At 37.4% G+C, this 19718-nt stretch overlaps 1 protein-coding gene and 2 pseudogenes across 2 annotated transcripts; all 3 read right to left on the minus strand.

Annotated features, from left to right (window-relative positions):
- Positions 1–2169: 2169 nt before the first annotated feature.
- LOC104737238 (flavonoid 3'-monooxygenase CYP75B137) lies at positions 2170–4152 on the minus strand. The gene is made up of 2 exons (XM_010457368.3): positions 3037–4152; positions 2170–2889 (listed from the first exon to the last, which is right to left on the minus strand). The coding sequence occupies exons 1-2, from the start codon at positions 3973–3975 to the stop codon at positions 2266–2268; spliced, it is 1563 nt and encodes a 520-aa protein (XP_010455670.2). The 5' UTR covers positions 3976–4152; the 3' UTR covers positions 2170–2265.
- Positions 4153–12919: 8767 nt separating this feature from the next.
- LOC104738410 (flavonoid 3'-monooxygenase CYP75B137-like) lies at positions 12920–14799 on the minus strand (annotated as a pseudogene). Its single transcript, XR_015578152.1, has 2 exons — positions 13793–14799; positions 12920–13634 (listed from the first exon to the last, which is right to left on the minus strand). The product of XR_015578152.1 is annotated as a flavonoid 3'-monooxygenase CYP75B137-like (transcript).
- Positions 14800–15360: 561 nt separating this feature from the next.
- LOC104738411 (ethylene-responsive transcription factor ERF069 pseudogene) lies at positions 15361–18448 on the minus strand (annotated as a pseudogene).
- Between the last annotated feature and the right edge of the window lie 1270 nt (positions 18449–19718).

A 19718-nucleotide genomic window follows, 5' to 3' on the forward strand; every position in this document is an offset into this window, starting at 1 on the left:
GTATCATCCGATAAAATCGAAGCAACACTACTTGGAACTACTGCCAGAGCATGAAAACCTAAACATAAAGAGTAAGCATAGGAAGCTAAGCCATCCGCAAGACGATTACCTTCTCTATACACATGTGAAATACGGACGCTCCAGTCCCTTGATATAAAGTCATGGCACAAACGTACCAGGAACGACAGTGGATGCACAGCACTTATCCCTGTCTGAAGAAAACTGACTACCACCTCAGAATCAACCTCCACCTCCAATCGAGACACTCCTTTACTCCAAGCAGTAGGAAGACCATAGCCGAACATATTCCTAGAAAAAAAAAAAAAAAAAAAAAAAAAAAGTTTACATCATGATCCTTTTCTCCCTCCCCCATTGGTTAATATGATTTAGTTAAGAGTATATGTTAAATAGTGGTATTTTCATATATTTAAATGTATGAAATATGTCAATATGAGTATCTATGAAAAAGCGGGAGTTTAACATTTTGGGAATCTTCATTATTTGCTAATCAGTTTCCTAAATATTCCCTAAGAAGAAAGGTTATAAAGGATTAAAGAGCCTTGTCGTTTTGAGGCACGTGCAACACAACATGAACAAAAAAAGAGAGGGGATAAAGGATTATTGGGGCACTACTAACTTAGAAAAAAAATCTTTAGCAATAAAAGCATTTGGGAAAAATAATAAAATGAAAAAGATGTAGACAAAAGGGATCGAACACTCTATCTATGAAATCATACGAGGCACTTTTTTCCATATGAGCTAAGTGAAACTAATTCAGTAACTAATTGAAAGATTTCTTCAAAATTGAGTGTCGGGCACGTGCCCTACCTCCTCCCAACGTAGATCCGCCCCTGCGTGCAACCTTTTTTGGTTCCAAAACCTATTCTTACCATCTTCTTACTGGATGAAACATCCCTATTTCATGTGATGTACCTTTGTAGGAGTTTGAAGTAATAATATTTTCCTCCTTTCAAGTATGTAGGCGAAGAGATTTTGTAGTCATAGGAGGCTTCTTTGCGGAGGTTATAGTGGGTGGAGAAGTACGTATAGCATTAGTTGATTAACACGTTGCAAATCATTCATTGATTTATGTATGCCTTTCTTTTGCCCTAGGAGACTAGGACATGGTTCAGTTGAATGCTTCATGGACTTACATCATATACATATGGTAGGAACATAGGTGTTCCTGATGTTGTGCCTCAAAGCCATTGAAATAGCTACAAAACCCAAGGTAATTAGTGGTTAGAAATGAATATCCTTCTGATATCTCCATGATCCCAGTTGACATCTATTGTTTCTTGAACAAGTTTAATTAGGAGGATCAACAACTGTCTAAACTTTAGTCACCCACTCCCATGTTTGTCATATATGTGGTGGTAAGAGAATTAGAGAAACGTATAAGAAATATCAATACATATGTTTAATTCCTTGGAAATGAAATGTTGGCTTAAGCTTGTCTTAGAAGCTTCTAGATTAATCCTATCGAGGCATGGATTAGGATTGGTTTAAGTCACTTAGGAGTTATCTACGTACTAATAAACCTATTTCAATTAGGATTCGGTTTTAAGGTCTTTTAATCTATATATAAGGATATGTCGAGTTGTGCCATAACTTGTGAGAGATTAAAAAGCTTGTGAAAGCTTTAGTTTTGAGTTAATTTCTAAAACAATAAAGCTTTTCTAAGAAAGTTCTTCTAAACATCCTATATTGTTTGATTCAATATGAAATACCGATAAACTTATCTGAATTCAAGTCATACTAAATTGTGGCAAGTTACAATTTAGGGACCACTAAGGCAAATCATATTGAATTCAAGCTTTAGGGACATTTTGGTTTCAAAAATCAATTCTCCTTCAATTTTTTTTTAGTTTTTAGTTCAAGATGTGCTTCCAAGTAAGAGAGCATGATACAATGAAGGAGTTGCATAAATGATCAACTCATTTTCGTAGCATTTGTTAGGGTCTCCATCATATTCATATTCCATATGGAACGATACAGTCCCAGCATCATGCGAGTATATTTCAGATTAACCAAAACTGATATCCAACAACATTGCTGTTTATGAAAACCGAGGCTTGATGATGTTCAATACGAACTCATATGACGAACTTTTTTTTTTTTTTTTTTTTTTTGTTCATATGACGAACTTAAAAACTAATTATTATACAATTACTTACAAACCCGGGGTAATATTTTATTTTGGTATAACATAATAACGGTCAATATATATAAACATTTCTTTCTGTTTTTAGAAAACTTTAGCCTTTACAAATAAAGATTCGAATTAGACAACCTCGGAACGGGCAAGGCAACAAGAGGTGTCTTGAGCTTTAAGACAATCCCAAACTTCTCTTCCAAATCCAACACGTGACCTTCCGGAATTTTCCATTCGAAAGAATGCACTAACGTTGCAAGAGTGTACAGAACCATCCGCTCGGCAAGTGCTATACCCGCGCAAATTCTCCTTCCAGATCCAAATGGAAGAAACCTATAATCAGTTCCATTGAAATCACAAGACTTATCATCAAGAAACCTCTCGGGACGAAACTCAGTTGGATTCTCCCACACATTTGGGTCTCTCTGAATATACCAAGCGTTGATGAAGATCTTAGTGTTTTTAGGGACGGTGTAGCCTCCCACAACCGCGGTTTCAGTTGGACGATGAGGGACTAGCAAAGGAATGGTTGGATAAAGTCTAAGTGTTTCTTTCATAATGGCTACTACGTAAGGAAGTCTAGCTATGTGTGATTCTTCAACTATGTTGTCTTTGCCTACAACTTCTTCTAGCTCTTGTTGCGCTCTCTTCATCAACTCTGGGCTTCTTATTAGTTCGGCCATCGCAAACTCTATTGTGTTCGTGGATGTATCTGTACCGCCAACTACCATATCCTTCACATATATATAACAAATTCACACATTGATTAATTCAGTTCTTATGACTAAATTAAACATTTTTTTATTGGTAATTCAGTATGACAGAATAGTTTTGCGTTTCCATAAGATTTTATCGATAAAAGTATAGATTCTTTTCATTACCATGAGTACGGCTTTGACATGGTTAACGGTGATAGGAACCTCCGAGTCAGCTTCTTGTTTCTTTAACTTCATCAAATGTTGCAAAAAGTCTTTACATTCACCATCATCACCATCCCTACTTCTTAGTCGTTGCATCTGCTCAATGGCTCGATCAAGTATCGCATCGACCTCTCTAGCACACACATGCATCTTCTTCACAAGACCTTGAAGATCGAATCTAGCTAACATTGGGAAAAAGTCAGAAATATTAGGCTCTCCCAAAAGCCTAGTTATTTCAGAAATAACTCCTTTAAACTCTGTTCCAACACTCTCCATTTCCTCTGCTTTCACCGAACCTCCCCATAACATATTCATCGTAAGATTCATCATCGTTAAAAAGATCTGTTCTCCGACGTTCACCGGTGATTCTTCCTGACCTTTCTGGTACAAATACCTCGTTCTTTCCCGGATTTCTTTGCGTCGGAGCTCGTAGAAAGAATCCAAAGTTTTGCGGCTAAGAAGCTTGAGAACACAAACCTTTCTAAGAATTCTCCATTCGGCTCCGTATGGTAACCAAACAAGGTCGAGACCGCCATAAGTAAGGGTTCGGGCCGTGAGAGGGACGTCATGGTTTGAGAAATTGATGTCCTGGTCTTTCAAGATCTCTCGAGCTAGTGCTGGAGTGTTGACCACGACGGTTAGTTTTGAACCAAGATTGAGTTTGTAGATTGGACCGTGACTTTGAGCAAGGTTTGTGAAGTAGGTGTGAAGATTCGGGTCAAGAAACGGAAGGTTCCCGACGATAGGTAACCCTCGCGGTCCAGGTGGTAGAGGCGGATGGGGAGAGCGTTTGAAGCGGTACCACAGAATCAATAAGGTAGCGATGAGAACGAGAATTGCGTAAGGTTTGACATTCATCAATAATGTGTTGTCGGTGAAGGGAGTTGAAATAGGAGACATCTTTTACAGCTGTTTGTAGGGACTTAAGTTGTTGTCTCTATGATTGTATTTTATACGGTTACAACAACGTACATCATCATTCTTCTTCACTGTAGTATACGGTACATCATACGGTTACAACGACGTACAGCATACGGTAAGCCAATCCTAAGTAGAGGACTCGAAAGGTCTTAAGATGATAAAATTGATAACATTTGAGCGGATGATATAATTTCATCATTTTTAGAAATCAAAGAAAATATGTTCTTTCTTTTTATTTTTGTCAAAGTAAAAAATGATAATACAATTCAAGGGTCACGATTTTTTTGAATCATTCAAACAAAACAAAATATATTTGGACCTTAAGAGAAGAAAGAGAGTTTGTGTAGTAGAAGGATTTATTGAAAAAATGTAAAGGACTAGACAACAATCATCATAAAATTTTGTGTGTACATCGTAAAATACTATTTTGTAACTTGTGGTATACATATATATTAGGGAAAATATAGGATCTAAAAAACTATTTTATATGACGGCCAATTAATATTAAATTTTAATTACAACCAAGGAAATACAACGTAGTTTTGGAAAAGAGGTAATTTTAACATTAAATTACTTTAACAAACAAAAATGTTTAATTTACTATATAGTGAAGAACCTCAAACAATGAAAACATAATTTTAAGCTTTAAATGTTTAATTTACTGGTTTTGGCAGTGACAGCAGACCCACACCTTACACGTAGGCCTGGTTTTGTAAGGTAGATTAGTCAAACTCTCTTAATTTACAGCATTTGAAATTTGTGCACAATTTTGTGTATTACTACTCTTCATTTTGGGAGGAGAATATGATTGATTAATTAAAAGATTCATTTATGATTGATTGGTTAATCAAAAGAAGATTCATTTATGATTGATTGGTTAATCAAAAGAAAAAGAATTTACATAATTAAAATCTGAAAATAGTAATCTAGAGGATTTAGTTAGAGAATGAGAATAGAATCTGTTTTACAATTGCATAAACATGAAATAAATGAAAGAAGGAAATGAAGCACATAACCACGGATACTCATTGTTCGAGCAGGTTGAGAAAGGAGGCCACTCTTCAGAAGACTGCACCCTTGAAACAAATTCTGAGCAATTTGTTTCGAACACCTGACAATTTATTCTTCTCAACAAAATCGTCTTCATCGAGTATATGACTTTTTAAGATGTAAAATAGCCAAATAGGTAAAAAAGTATCGATATCGGCTTGTTCTCTTTAAAAAAAATATTGATATGTTTTTAACCGAAAATAACAAATAATTATGAAGATTAATTAACGTTAAATACACTTGAACTTTTAGGTAACAAAAAAACTATTATTCGATCTGTAAATAATGGGAATCTGAAAAACGGATATCCGATAAAATATGGACCTGCTAGATACCTGATCCTTTACCTTTACTCGCATATATACTAAAAAATTATGCACACATTTTTTTTTTCTGTCATCGCATAATAATTCTTTGATCCAAAAATAATACTTTTACAAATAAGGAGCAAATTATAAATATATGCAACTTATAGTTCCAAAGAAATATGAAATTACAAACTTCAAAAATATTGTAATCACATGTTGTAAAGAATCGTAAACAATGAAAAGAATATTTCTGTATATTATTCAATGGTGCTTTACATGGCTTATATAGAATACAATGAGATCTTATAATATCTAATTACAATGAATGCAATATACGATCACAATCGTATTTCAATCATAATCGTATCAATTAGCCTTGACCGGATCGTTGTTAACTTGTTGCGCAAGTTGTGGAGCTGAATCCGTAATACCCTCCCTCAAGTTGTATGTCCAACTTGAAACATAACTGCTTATATTCGTTTGTCCCCAACGGCTTCGTGAAGATGTCTACAAGTTGCGAGGAACTATCAACATGAATAAGACGGATGTTCCTTGATAAAACTTCATTACGGAAAAAGTGACAACCCACTTCCAAATGTTTAGTACGTTCATGGAAGACCGGATTCGTGGCAATATGAATTTCGGCTTGACTATCACAATGAACCAGCATCGATGTGTCGTGAGAAACTCCAAGTGACAACAATATACGCTTGAGCCAAATGAGCTCTTGAGTTAAGAATGCCATGGCGCGATATTCCGCTTCTGCAGAAGATCGACTAACGGTCTTCTGTTTCTTAGTCTTCCATGAGATTGGAGACCCTCCCAGTTGTATGAAGTACCCCGTGACTGATTTTTGTGAAAGCGGACAGCTTGCATAGTCACTACCGCACCATCCTGTCAACTGAAAAAGTTCATCAGTTCGTAAGAAAATACCTTGGCCTGGATTGTTTTTCAGGTAGCGAACAACCCTTAGAGCTGCTTCCCAATGATCTTCTCGTGGATTTTGCATAAATTGTGCAAGAAAGTGAACACAATATGTCAAGTCAGGCCGAGTCACAGCTAAATAAATCAACCTTCCAATCAAGCGACGATACTGTTCTGGTTTGAGTAAAAACGGTGATACCGATAATGCTAACTTATAAGTCGATTCAAGAGGAAACGCCACTAGCTTCGCACCAAGTAAGCCTGTATCGGAGATGATGTCAAGAGCATATTTTCGTTGACTGAGATACATACCAGAGGAGCTTCGTGAAACTTTAATGCCCAGAAAATACTTCAAAAGACCTAAATCTTTCATATGAAAACAAGAAGAAAGATAGGCTTTGAAGTCGTCCATTGCTTGCCCAGTACTACCAGTGATAATGAGGTCATCAACATAAATTAGAACATGAATCAGAACTCCATCTTTATCCATGGTAAACAGAGAGTAGTCAGACAAATTCTGTTCAAAGCCGTATTCCGTCAAGGCAGTGGTTAACTTGGCAAACCAACATCTTGGACTTTGCTTTAGACCATAAATAGATTTGTGGAGACGACATACCTTGTTAGGACCAGAGGCTTTGAACCCGAGAGGGAGCTTCATATATAATTCTTCTTCTAAGTCGCCTTGAAGGAACGCATGATGCACATCCATCTGATGAATATCCCATTTGTGTTTGACCGCTGTATCCAAAACCAATCGTACAGTTCCCATTTTTGCCACGGGTGCGAATGTCTCTCCATAATCGACCCCTTCGATTTGTTTATTTCCAAGAGCAACCAATCTTGCTTTGTGTCGTTCCAAAGTTCCATTGGACTGATACTTGAGCCGATAAACCCATTTGCAACCTTTTGCCTTTTTCCCTTTTGGCAAATCTTCAATCGTAAAAGACCGGTTACAATCGTGAGCATCAATTTCGGTAGTCATGGCTTTGGTCCATATTTCTTCTTCCATAGCTTGTTGAAAGGACTTAGGCTCCACACCCGATGTAATCGCAGCTAGGAATGCTTGATGTTGGGGTGAGAACCGGTCACAATTAACATAGTTCACCACCGGATAGTGAGACGTAGATGGAGCATCCAGTGTTGTCTTTTTTAAACTTGTATTGACCACAAAATTTTTTAACTTTACCGATTGAGTTTTTTGGCGTTGACCATGACCCAACCTTTCCTCTGCTGCCGGAGCCTGCTCCACCGTTGGAACAACTGGTACAGGTTGTGGCTGCGGCACCGGAGCTGAACGCTCACCGTCGATGGGTTCTCTTGGAAGCTGTGTTTGTCTGAGTATCGATAAGAGGAGAAGATGGATCAGTAGGTGGGCTTGATGATTGCCCAACAGGAGGTGGTCCAGGAACAATAGGCCTGTTTGGAGGCCCATTAACAATAAAAGCTTGTTGTCGGCCCACTCGTGGTATCCCTTCTTCTTCTTCGTGAAACAGAGTCGTCAAAGGTAACGACATGTTGACAATCTCCTCTGTGTCCTCATCACGTACAGAGGAAAACATAAATTCGTTTTCATAGAAAACTACATCTCTTGAGACGAAGAATTGGTCCTTTTCCAAATCATAAAGTCTCCAACCCTTTTTTCCATAAGGGTACCCTATGAAAACACATCGACGACTTCGAGATGCGAATTTGTCGTATTTGTGGGATTGGTCATGAGTGAAGCAGAGACTTCCGAAAACACAGAGATGTTCGTAAGAAGGTTTGGAATTGTACAAACGCTTGTACGGAGTACCTCCATGTAAGACTGAACTTGGCGTTCGATTGATGAGATAACCGGCGGTTAAGATGCACTCTCCCCAAAATTAAATTAGCAAACGAGCCTCGAACCGTAAAGCTCTAGCAATGTTGAGAATGTGGCGATGTTTTCTTTCAAATCTCCCGTTTTGTTGAGGAGTGCCAACACAAGACGTCTCATGCATAATTCATTGTTGTTTAAAAAACTCGCTCAAGCATACAAACTCTGAACCATTATCGCTTCGGATGGTCTGAACATGTGTGTGAAACTGTCGTGTAACCATTGCTAGGAAATTCTTGAGATGATTTGGAGCTTCAGACTTTTCATTAATCAAGTAAATCCACACACCACGAGAATAATCATCAACAATAGTGAAAAAAAAACCGTGAATCAGAATATGTGGGTGTCTTATAAGGACCCCATAAGTTACAATGAATCAACTGAAAAATCCTTGTTGTTTTATTCTCACTAATCGGAAAACTTGATCTGGTTTGCTTAGCGCGGAGACATGTATCACACACTTATTTGAAACTGTATAGATAAAATAACATTGGAAACAATTGGGAGTAGACTAATAACATTAGCAGTTGTATGACCCATACGATTGTGCCAGAGCTCAAATGACTTTGCATCTCTAACAGCTACTGATGCAGCTAACTCCATGCTCCTAAAGTGAAAAGTCCCTCCCATACGTTTACCAGCTCCCGTCACTGTCCTCGTAGTAAATTCTTGAGATGATTTGGAGCTTCAGACTTTTCATTCATCAAGTAAATCCACACACCACGAGAATAATCATCAACAATAGTGAAAAAAGACCGTGAACCAGAATATGTGGGTGTCTTGTAAGGACCCCATAAGTCACAATGAATCAACTGAAAAATCCTTGTTGTTTTATTCTCACTAATCGGAAAACTTGATCTGGTTTGCTTAGTGTGGAGACATGTATCACAAGCTTTATTTGAAACTGTAGATAAAATAACATTGGAAACAACTCGGAGTAGACCAATAACATTAGCAGCTGGATGACCCATACGATTGAGCCAAAGCTCAAATGACTTTGCATCTCTAACAGCTACTGATGCAGCTAACTCCATGCTCCTAAAGTGAAAAGTCCCTCCCATAAGTTTACCATCTCCCGTCACCGTCATCGTAGTACAGTCCTGAACCACAAGGAAATAATCAGCTAACTATACTATGCACCGATTCTCATCCATCAACTGACTAAGGGAGATTAGATAAGACTGAAATCCTTCTACATAATAAATAGACTGCAAAGTCAAATTCGGCCCAAGCCTGACAGACCCTTCTTGTACTGAAATATGTTCTCTACCATCAGCTAACACTACCCCAACTGGAGACATATCTTTAACATTTTTTAAGATATCTAGACGTCCTATCAAATGATGAGATGCACCCGTATCCAAGATCCAGAAAGGTGTATCATACTTACCGGTTAGTTTTTCAGTTTCGTTGATCTTCCCCGTTTTGAGAAGACGCTTGATAGCTTGCCATTGAAAGTCGCTAACCTGTACTCCATCACGGTCGTTGTCTGTCACCACATAATTGGCAATCACAGAGTTGGACGGAGTGGCAACATGAACTGCATTGGCAAAGGAGACTCCATGGCCTCGTCCAGCTACTCCATTGGAAGCACCACGACCACGACCCCAGAAAGTTGAAGTACGAGAGCGTGTGTAACAACCCATCCCATGGACCCCACCAGCCTACCCGCTAGCTTGCTCCCATAGGCCCCAAGCTGGCCATGCAGGACATCGATCCTAACCCCTCATCTATAGGTCAATTGGTGACAACTTGTCCTGTGGGAAGGTTGTTAAAGGGTGGGGACCATGGTTCGAGGAACGCCTAGCGCACCAATAACCTATTGGTGAATTTGGATGATTAGTTCCATTTCCACGGTGAGGGGTTAGGATTGATGCCCTACAGGGCCAGCTTGGGGCCTATGGGGGCAAGCTAGCGGGTAGGCTAGTGGGGTCAACGGGACGGGTTGTCATAGTGTAGCTTGTCTTCCCACCACTCTGGATAACCGATTACACCATAACAACTATCAGAGGTATGACCGGTACGATTGCAGTGCTTACACACAACACTCTTGTCTCGATCGTCTCTACGAAACTGTTGAGTAGCTTGAACTGCAAACGCACTTACTTCAGCAGTGTCTTCACGACTCTTAGTACTGTTCTTCACCAGATCTTCTTCTTGACTGACAATGTTATAAACTTCTTCCATAGACTGGATCGGAATTCGCGAGAGAAGACTCGATCTCACTGTGCGGTATAGAGTGTCATCAAGTCCAAACAGAAATTGATGCACCTTGTCTTCTTCACGATCTTTCTCTTGTAGAGAACCGAGATCGCATTCACACTTCCCACATTTGCACAACCTCAAGGGGCAATAGTTTGCCATGCTGTCCCAAATTCGAGTCAACTTCCCAAAGTAAGTATCTATTGTAAGACCCCTTTGTTTACAGCACGCCAGATCCGCCTTAATTTGTTGAATCCGAGGTCCGTTGGTGACCGAGAACCTCTCCTTCAAATGGTCCCACAAGTCTTTAACAACGTCTCTGTGGGAGATGTTGGATCAGAGTGTTGGATCAATAGACATCTTGGTCCAAGACACGAGTAGAGCCTGAATTGTCCACCAATCTTCCAAGTCTGGTGACCCTTCCGCAGGTCGTTCAATGGTCTCGTTGAGGAAGCCGAATTTTTTTCGAGAACAAAGGGCTTTCTTCATGCCACAAGCCCATTCGTCGTAGCTCGCACCGGTGAGCAAGGGATGCGAGATCACCGCACTGGGACTGTTAGCCGCTGTCAAGTCTTATGGAGATATGGTTCATCGTACCTCAGTTGTGGTCGGGTTCAAGTTCGTTTGTGGAATCACACCGTCGGTCGCCATTGTTTGTCGTGAAATTGTTTAGCTTAAAAAATTGTATGGCTCTGATACCATAAAGAATCGTAAACAATGGAAAGAATATTTTTTGTATATGATTCAATGGTGCTTTACATGATACAATGAGATCTTATAATATCTAATTACAATGAATGCAATATGCGATCACAATCGTATCTCAATCATAATCGTATCAATTAGCCTTGACCGGATCATTGTTAACTTGTTCCGCAAGTTGTGGAGATGAATCCATAATATGTTGTGAAGTCATTTTAAAACACTCAAGGGTACATTCTTGATATATTGGTGGTATTATAAAAACATTTGTAAAATGGGTATTTACAAAATGGATGAAAAAAAATTGAGTAACAGACAAGTATTAAAAACACTAATACCCGACACTCGATCCCTATCCACAGATAATAGAATTATAATACCCTTAACTTGACATTAAAGTCACATGTATTTTTTTATTGAGACCAAAAGTATGGGTAACGGGTATTAGGGTATTTACAACGGGAGAAATCTTCCTGTTTCTCAAAAAAAATATATATATTTTATTGTGTAACTAATAGGGAGTTGACAGATGTAGGATTAAACTGAGAAACGTTTCTTCTTTGAGGATTTTGAGAACGGTTCTCTCTTCGTCTCTCTCCCTATTATATTATTATATTATTTTTTAATTAAAAAATCTTGTGTGACCAACTAGGTGAGCAACACCACTGTAAATGGTCTTAATGCCTAGCAATAAAAAAATCAGATGAATTTGTAGACATAGTCCATGTCTAAAAAACATACACATCATGTATAGTACTAAAAATGGATAAAAAAACATTCACATCATGTATAGTACTAAAATGGATAAAATCTTCATTTAGGCAACAAAGATAAATGATCACTTGTTAATACTTTGAGAGTCTATATATGATTGGCGGTTTCATACATATATTTATTTTATTTATTAATGCAAAACACCTTCATGCCACTATTTTTGCAACTAAACTTTATATTTTTTAAAAATGCAAGTTAATTATGAGAAATCACAAGTAATAGCATATATATGTATATTCAAAAAAATTTACAGTCACTTATAATAGATTTTTATAATTATAAGAGTGGATATATTTAAAACACTTTATCGGGAAAGTTTCGTTTTAGTATATGTTGATCATAATGTTTAAATAATTGATGGTGGTAGCTAGTAACATATTATATTGTGTATTACTTTCAGTTTTGTGGAATTAACCTGTATTTTCTTAGGATAAACAAAAAATCAAAATATGACGACTTGAGAAGTTAATTTATGAGGAACCCCCAAAGTTTCTATGTATTTTTAAATTAATTTAATGATTTTTGACTATTTAAATTTTGCAGTACATTTTTCTATTGGTTAAATTTGGTTAACGGATACAATATTTATTGTTTTAATCTTTGTGTTTTTAACCAAAAACTCTTATATAATGGAACAAAGGGAGTATAGTTTTCTTTTTGTTAAATTAAGAGGATCTGTTCATTCTTATTGGTTATAACTGGTGAAAAAACTATATGGTGATAAACTGATAATACTGAGCTGCGTCATTATTTTTTTCATTATGGTGATACTGATATGCGTCACTAATTAAAATTGGCCAACTAACTCAGATAATGATACTTCAAAGATGATTGGCCAACAATGGATATGGCCTGCTTGTACTCGTGATCTGGTCTGCTTATATAAATATACCTTGTTAGGAAACAAGGATCCTTACCTCACCTAATACTGAGATGCGTCATCATATTCATAATCCATTATAATATAATAAAAAAGAAAAATTGATCTAGAACCTGTGAGCTAGCTATATATACTAAAACAGAAATAAAGCAAAAACTGATACCTAACAAGATTTACTAGTCCTACTTCAGTAACTTTCCTGGTTAAAACTTCAAACACGCATTGTACTTTTACCAAAAAAATACCGGGTAATTTTTATTTTTTTCTTGTATATTAGTAACAATATGACAATCCTTTACCTTTTAAGAAATAAAATTCTTATATAACGATTTTCGCTTTTACAAATAAAGATTTGAATTAGACAATCTCCGGACAGGCAGGGCAACAAGAGGCGTCTTCAGCTTCAAGACAATCCCAAACTTCTTTTCCAAATCCAACACCTGACCTTCGGGAATCTTCCAGTCGAACGAATGTAACAGTGTTGCGAGAGTGTACAAAATCATCCTCTCGGCGAGTGCTACACCGACGCAAATTCTCCTTCCAGATCCAAATGGAAGAAACCTATAATTTGTTCCAGTAAAATCACAAGACTTATTATCAAGAAAACTCTCAGGACGAAACTCAGTCGGATTATCCCACACTTGTGGGTCTCTCTGAATAGACCAAACGTTGATGAAGGTCTTAGTATTCTTAGGGATGGTGTAGCCTCCCACAACCGAGTTTTCAGTCGGAAGACGAGGGACAAGCAAAGGAATGGTTGGATAAAGTCTAAGTGTTTCTTTCATAATGGCTACTACGTAAGGAAGTTTGGTGATGTGTGATTCTTCAACAATGTTATCTTTGCCTACAACATTGTCTAGCTCTTGTTGCGCTCTCTTATTAGTTCGGCCATCGCAAACTCTATCGTGATGGTTGTAGTATCTGTACCACCAACTACCATATCCTTCACATATATATAACAATCGCATTGATTAAGTCAGTCCTCGTGAACAAGTAAACATCTTTTTATTGTTTACCCAAAAATCGTAAGACTAATCTACATAGTTTGCAAGAATATGCTAATATACTCCGAAGTATAAAAAACTGAAACTATTGAATTACCACAAGTACGGCTTTGACATGGTTAAGTGTAACAGGAACCTCCGAGTCAGCTTCTTGCTCCTTTAACTTCATCAAATGTTGCAAAAACTCTTTACATTCACCATCATCACCATCCTTACGTCTTAGTTCTTGCATCTGTTCGATGGCTCCATCAAGTATCGCATCAACCTCTCGAGCACACACATGCATCTTCTTCACAAGTCCCTGAAGATCAAATCTAGCTAGCAATGGGAAAAAGTCAGAAACGTTAGCCACTCCCAAAAGCCTAATTGTTTCAGATATAATTCCTTTAAACTTTATTCCAACACTCTCCTTTTCCTCTGCTTTCACAGAGCCTCCCCATAACATATTCATCGTGAGATTAATCACCGTCAAAAAGATCTGGTCTCCGACGTTTACCGGTGATTCTTCTTGACCTTTCTGGTACAAATACCTCGTTCTTTCCCGCATTTCTTTGCGTCGGAGCTCGTAGAAAGAATCCAACGTTTTGCGGTTAAGAAGCTTGAGAACGCAAACTTTTCTAAGCATTCTCCATTCGTCACCGTACGGTAACCAAACAAGGTCGAGACCGCCATAGGTAAGGGCTCGGCCTGTGAGAGGGGCGTCATGGTTTGAGAAATTGATGTCTTGGTCTTTCAAGATCTCTCGAGCTAGTGCTGGAGAGTTGACCACGACGGCTAGTTTTGAGCCAAGATAAAGTTTGAAGATTGGACCATGACGTTGAGCGTGGTTTGTGAAGTATGTGTGAAGATCCGGGTCAAGAAAGGGCAGGTTCCCGACGATAGGTAGCCCTCGAAGACCAGGCGGTAGAGGCGGATGGGGAGAGCGTTTGAAGCGGTATAACAGAATCGATAAGATAGCGATGAGAACGGGAATTGCGTAAGGTTTAACATCGATTAGTATTGTGTTCGGTGAATAGTGTTGAAATCGGAGACATGTATTATAGCGGTTTGTAGAAGTTATGGGATGTACCCTTGAGTTGTTGTCCCTTAATGGTATGTTCTACGGTAATTAAGCCAATCCTGAGTAGAAGACTTGAGGGTCTTAAAGAGGATAAATTGATAACATTTGAGCGGATAATATAATTTTCCTAGTTTTTTCTTTTATCAAAATGTAGCTTGACAAAGAAAAAAAGGTTTTTTAGTTGACGTCAAAAAAAAAAAAAAAAAAAAAACAATTGTTAGCCATGAAAAAATAAAATTACATTTTTTTCCCTTCTCAAAGAAAAAAATAATAATATATCTCTGTATAGGGACCAAAATTAAGTTTTTTAAGTTGATGTCAAAAACAAAAATTTGAAGACTCACGATTTTAAGGAATTTAAAAGGAAAATGTTCTATTTCCCATCAAAACTATTGAATCAGATAGAACTCAAACTTTAACCTCATCTTAGTTGTTCTTCGACAAATGTCTCTCAACCTATATTTTCTTGAATCGAAAATTTTATTGCTAAATCTCTCCAAAATCATAGTTCTCATCCAATCTCTCTTCTTTTAAAACGATAGGATATCGCATTTCGACCAAAAAAACAAAAAAATATTTTCCTCTTTCCTCTCAATTTACAAAAGTTAAATTTCCAAAGGCAAATCAAGGTGTCTTGCAGAGACGGCAGCATAAGAATCTTATAGCTTCATCACGACAGCATCAGGATGGCCAAAATTAGTAGACACAACAGTTCCAAGAAGCTGAATCGCAGTGTCATCATAAGCAAGGGCAGCTTCCTTTATAGTTTTAAAATTCCCACGCCATATACGTTGAGGCTTTCCTCCTCCTTTACGATTCTCACCACCGCCGCCCGCCGTGAGCTCTACCACTAGCACAACAAATCTCAGCCGCCCACTTTCCCATGGTCTCTGCCTCACGCCGCAAAACTTCTTCATATTCTCCGTCAACTTCGTCGCGGCAAGAAACCTCGCAGGAATCCTGATTTTAAACAATGTTTTCCTGACCTCGATGGGATTGGAAGAATCGACTACGATCTCCTTGACTAGCTTCTTGCCTCAAAGATGGAGGATGCGATGATTCTAAAGATGAAGCATTTGAACAAGCGGATGTACTACTTCAGATGGACAGAGAACTAGTTCAAGATTAGAGTATCAAGTTAAGGAAACTAACTATGTCGGTTGATGACAAGGAAGGATTCACAAGCAGGAGGCTTCACAATGGCTTAGAAGGCACATGGTGCTTCTAGAAGATTGCAGAGTTTCATGTTTACAATAATTATGTAAACATGAAAAAAGGACAATTTTCTAATCCATGAAAAAAAGGAAATTGTCCAAAACTTATTAGAAATAGAATATGGATTTTGCTTATTGTATTGCATAGGCCTAATTCTATAAATAGGGTGTGAAAGCTGTCGTAAGGTTAAGCACAACCAATAGAAATTTTACCGCTATTAAGTTTTAGCTTTAAAAGAAAGAAGAGCTAAGAACTTAAAGAGGGCTTGAGGTTTCTTTAGGGTTCCAAGATTTGTTGTAAAATCTTAGAAAGAGAGTTTTGAGAGAATAGGAAATTGTTTAGAACAAACTGTAAGGAACAAAGGCCTAGTGAACTCAACTGATGCAAGCTTAGTGGACTCAAACAATGAAGAAGGCCCAAAGATAAAGCCTAGTCAACAAGTCCAACAAAAGAAGAAAAAAGAGGTTGTGCAAGCTCAAAAACAGTGTACGGAGAAGAAGACGCTCCACACTATGAATCAGTTCAACGTTCTTCAATCCTGGACAGATGACACATCATGATGAGCTGTAGTTGTTCTAGAGTTTTCCTCTTGTATCTGTAAAGCAAACCTGTAAACCATCGTTGTAATTATTCAAGATTGTAAAGTTTTTTCACAAAGATACAAAAGTTATTTCATCATCGTTCATGGTATCAGAGCCTCTGTAGACCTTAACAAGTGAAACAATGGCGACCTCCTACCCATTCTCTGATAACGTTCACGTCACCAGCTCTGACATGCTCAAGCTATCTAAAACCAACTATCTTTTGTAGAAAAATGCAGTTTGAATCTCTTGTGTCCAGTAAAAAACTCATCGGTTTTGTCAACGGTGTCGTCAATGCACCAGCTCAGACTCGCCTCGTCGTCAATGGCGAAGTCAGCAGTGAAGTTCCAAACCACCAATACGAGTCATGGTTTTCTACCGATCAACTAGTCCGGTTGTGGTTGTTTGGTACTCTGTATGAAGAGGTTCTCCGTCATGTGCACAATCTTGAGACCTCTCGTGAAATCTGGTTGTCTCTCGCAGAGAACTTCAACATAAGCAGTGTTGCTAGTGAGTTCTCTCTTTGTCATTGTCTACATATCCTCTCAAAAAAAGACAAGTCCATCTCTGTTTATCGTCGTGATTTCAAAAACATTTGCGACTCGTTGAGTTCCATCGGCAAGCCAGTTGACGAGTCAATGAAGATCTTTGGATTTCTGAATGGTCTTGGCAGAGAATATGATCCTACAACCACTGTCATCCAAAGCTCTCTCAACAAGCTTGCATCAGTTGAGTCCACTAGCCCTTTGTTCCTTATGAGCCGACTCAGATCTTTCATTGTTAAAAGCGAGATGAAAAGTAGCAGCAATATTATCTTCATAGGACTACAACTTACTGTCAAAGCTTTGAATTTCAAAGACAACGTCATTAAAGATGGGAGGAGCAAGCTGCTGAGAGAGCTTTGGATAACAGTGACCATTCAAGCTGCAAACTAACAACACATTCAACTACTAGTTTTTGCATACTCATGGGGTCAAATCTGGTATCCTGATCCGCAAAGAGACAATCCACAGTCTCCAACTCATGAACAGAAGTGGAGTATCAAGCTCTTACCATCACTGCCAAAGAGATCACCTGGATTTCGTCTTTATTTCGTGACATTGGTATCTCACAGTAAGAGCCTACACATGTCTATTGTGACAACCTCTTGGTTGTATACTTGTCTGCCAATCTAGCTCTGCAAAACAAACCAAACACTTTGATACAAACTATCACTACATCCGAGAACAAGTCGCCTTAGGTCTCATTGAGACACATCACATTCCTGCCCTAGACCAACTCATAGACGTCTTCACAAAACCACTACCAAAGAATCCTTTTGTTGAACTTCGTTTCAAACTTGGTGTGTCAGCTCCTCCCACGCCAAGCTTGCAGGGAAGTATAAGGAACAAAGGCTTAGTGGACTTAACTGATGCAAGCTTATTGGACTCAAACAATGGAGAAGGCCCAAAGATAAAGCCCAGTCAACAAGTCCAACAGGCAAAAGAGGTTGTGTCAGCTCAAAAACAGAGTAAGGAGAAGATGACGCTCCACACTATAAATCGGTTCAATGTTCTTCAATCCTGGACAGATGACTCATCATGATGAGCTGTAGTTGTTCTAGATTGTTCCTCTTGTATCTATAAAGCAAAACTGTAAGTCATCCTTGAAATTATTCAAGATTGTAAAGTTTTTTATAAAGATACAAAAGTTTTTTCATCGTTCACAAACTTGTAAACAGATTTTCTAATAAACCTTTATCTTATTGCTTTGATCGTTCTAAAACTAGTAGTTCTCACACTTTCAGATTCGTCTTTGCTGCTTGAAGAATCGGTTGCTTCCATGTCTGTGAATGAAATTCGAACAATTCGTATCATCTTTTGTCGGGATAATCTTAACCGGCAGAGAAAAAGTTGGTTGGTTGGTGTTTAGGGTTTGTGTCTAAATCTTGAAAGAAAAAGAAGGATTTGGCTTGTTACTTAATTCAAGTTTTAACCGACCTACTTTATGTATATCTTATCTTTTTATAATCTGATGAGCAATAAGTATTTAATTGATCAAATCTCATCACAAAAAAAAAAGAATAATTATTGAAAAAATCTGATGGAAATAGATATCGGATCGGGTTTTTTACGAATTGGATCAGGTGTAATTTAATATCCAAACCAAACTTAGTTGGTTTTATATTTGGTTTAATTTATAAACCAATTAAACCTAGATTTATGGAGAAATAGATGACAACTTTCAATTTGAAGAGATATAAATCGAGAGGTACTTATTTGAGGATATCTAAAACAAAGTTAAAGTTTGGATTCTATCTGATAAATGTAATTGTTGTGATGAAAAATTTGACGTTTTCCCAAATTTAAACAACAATCGTCAAACTTTTTTAGATGTACAATAAAATATTATAATTAAATATTAATAAAGTTGAGGAAAAACACACAATTCGAATAATTTTAATAGAAGAAGAATAATTTAGTATATATTCTATCAAAATCCTTTTTTCCTTCAAAGTCTCAAAGATATCAAAACAATTTTACTTATGGCATCATTAACTTATGTCACAAAAATAAATGGTTACTTATTCAGATCCTTCGTGAGTTTTTTTTTTCATTTTTTTAACACCTGACTTATATTACTGAAATAAGAGTATTACAAACATTTTGAGAGCTAGTGAGGCAATACATCAAACGTTCGATACAAAGAGTAAATCCTTTGAGAAATCATAATGGGTAGTTTATATTAGGAGATGACCCACGCGTTGCGTGGAATTGAAATTAACTTGATAAAATATGCAAGTAAAATATATCAAAATATGTATAACTGTTTTTAAGATTAATTGATTATGTTTCTATATCATATCACAAAAATTTTTTTTTTTTTTTAACAATTGGGCCACAACTAGCCGGCCCATTAACCAAATCCCTACATTCGTTGGGAGCAGGACTCGATCCCGGGTGTGATGGTGCCTTGTGCATTAAAGACTTATTATTGGCCACTGCACTAAAGTCACTTCACTAAAAATTTGTTTATTATAATAAATAATTTATATATTTTCAAATTATAAATATTTGTACTAAACTATTTGATATTTAAAAACTTACTTTGACTATCCCCAGATATAATAAACATATATAATTTATATTTTTTGTGCATAAATATTATTTTCTTACAAAATCTTCACT

The sequence above is a fragment of the Camelina sativa genome, chromosome 13 (genome assembly GCF_030686135.1).
Source record: "Camelina sativa cultivar CO46 ecotype springtype chromosome 13, ASM3068613v1".
Taxonomy (NCBI): Eukaryota; Viridiplantae; Streptophyta; class Magnoliopsida; order Brassicales; family Brassicaceae; genus Camelina; species Camelina sativa.

Coding starts and splice junctions, on each gene's coding strand:
- LOC104737238 (XM_010457368.3), bottom strand. CDS start 3,975: ATGTCTCCTATTTCAACTCCCTTCACCGACAACACATTATTGATGAAT. Junction 2,890..3,036: donor ATGTCAAAGCCGTACTCATG/GTAATGAAAAGA, acceptor ATATATGTGAAG/GATATGGTAGTTGGCGGTAC.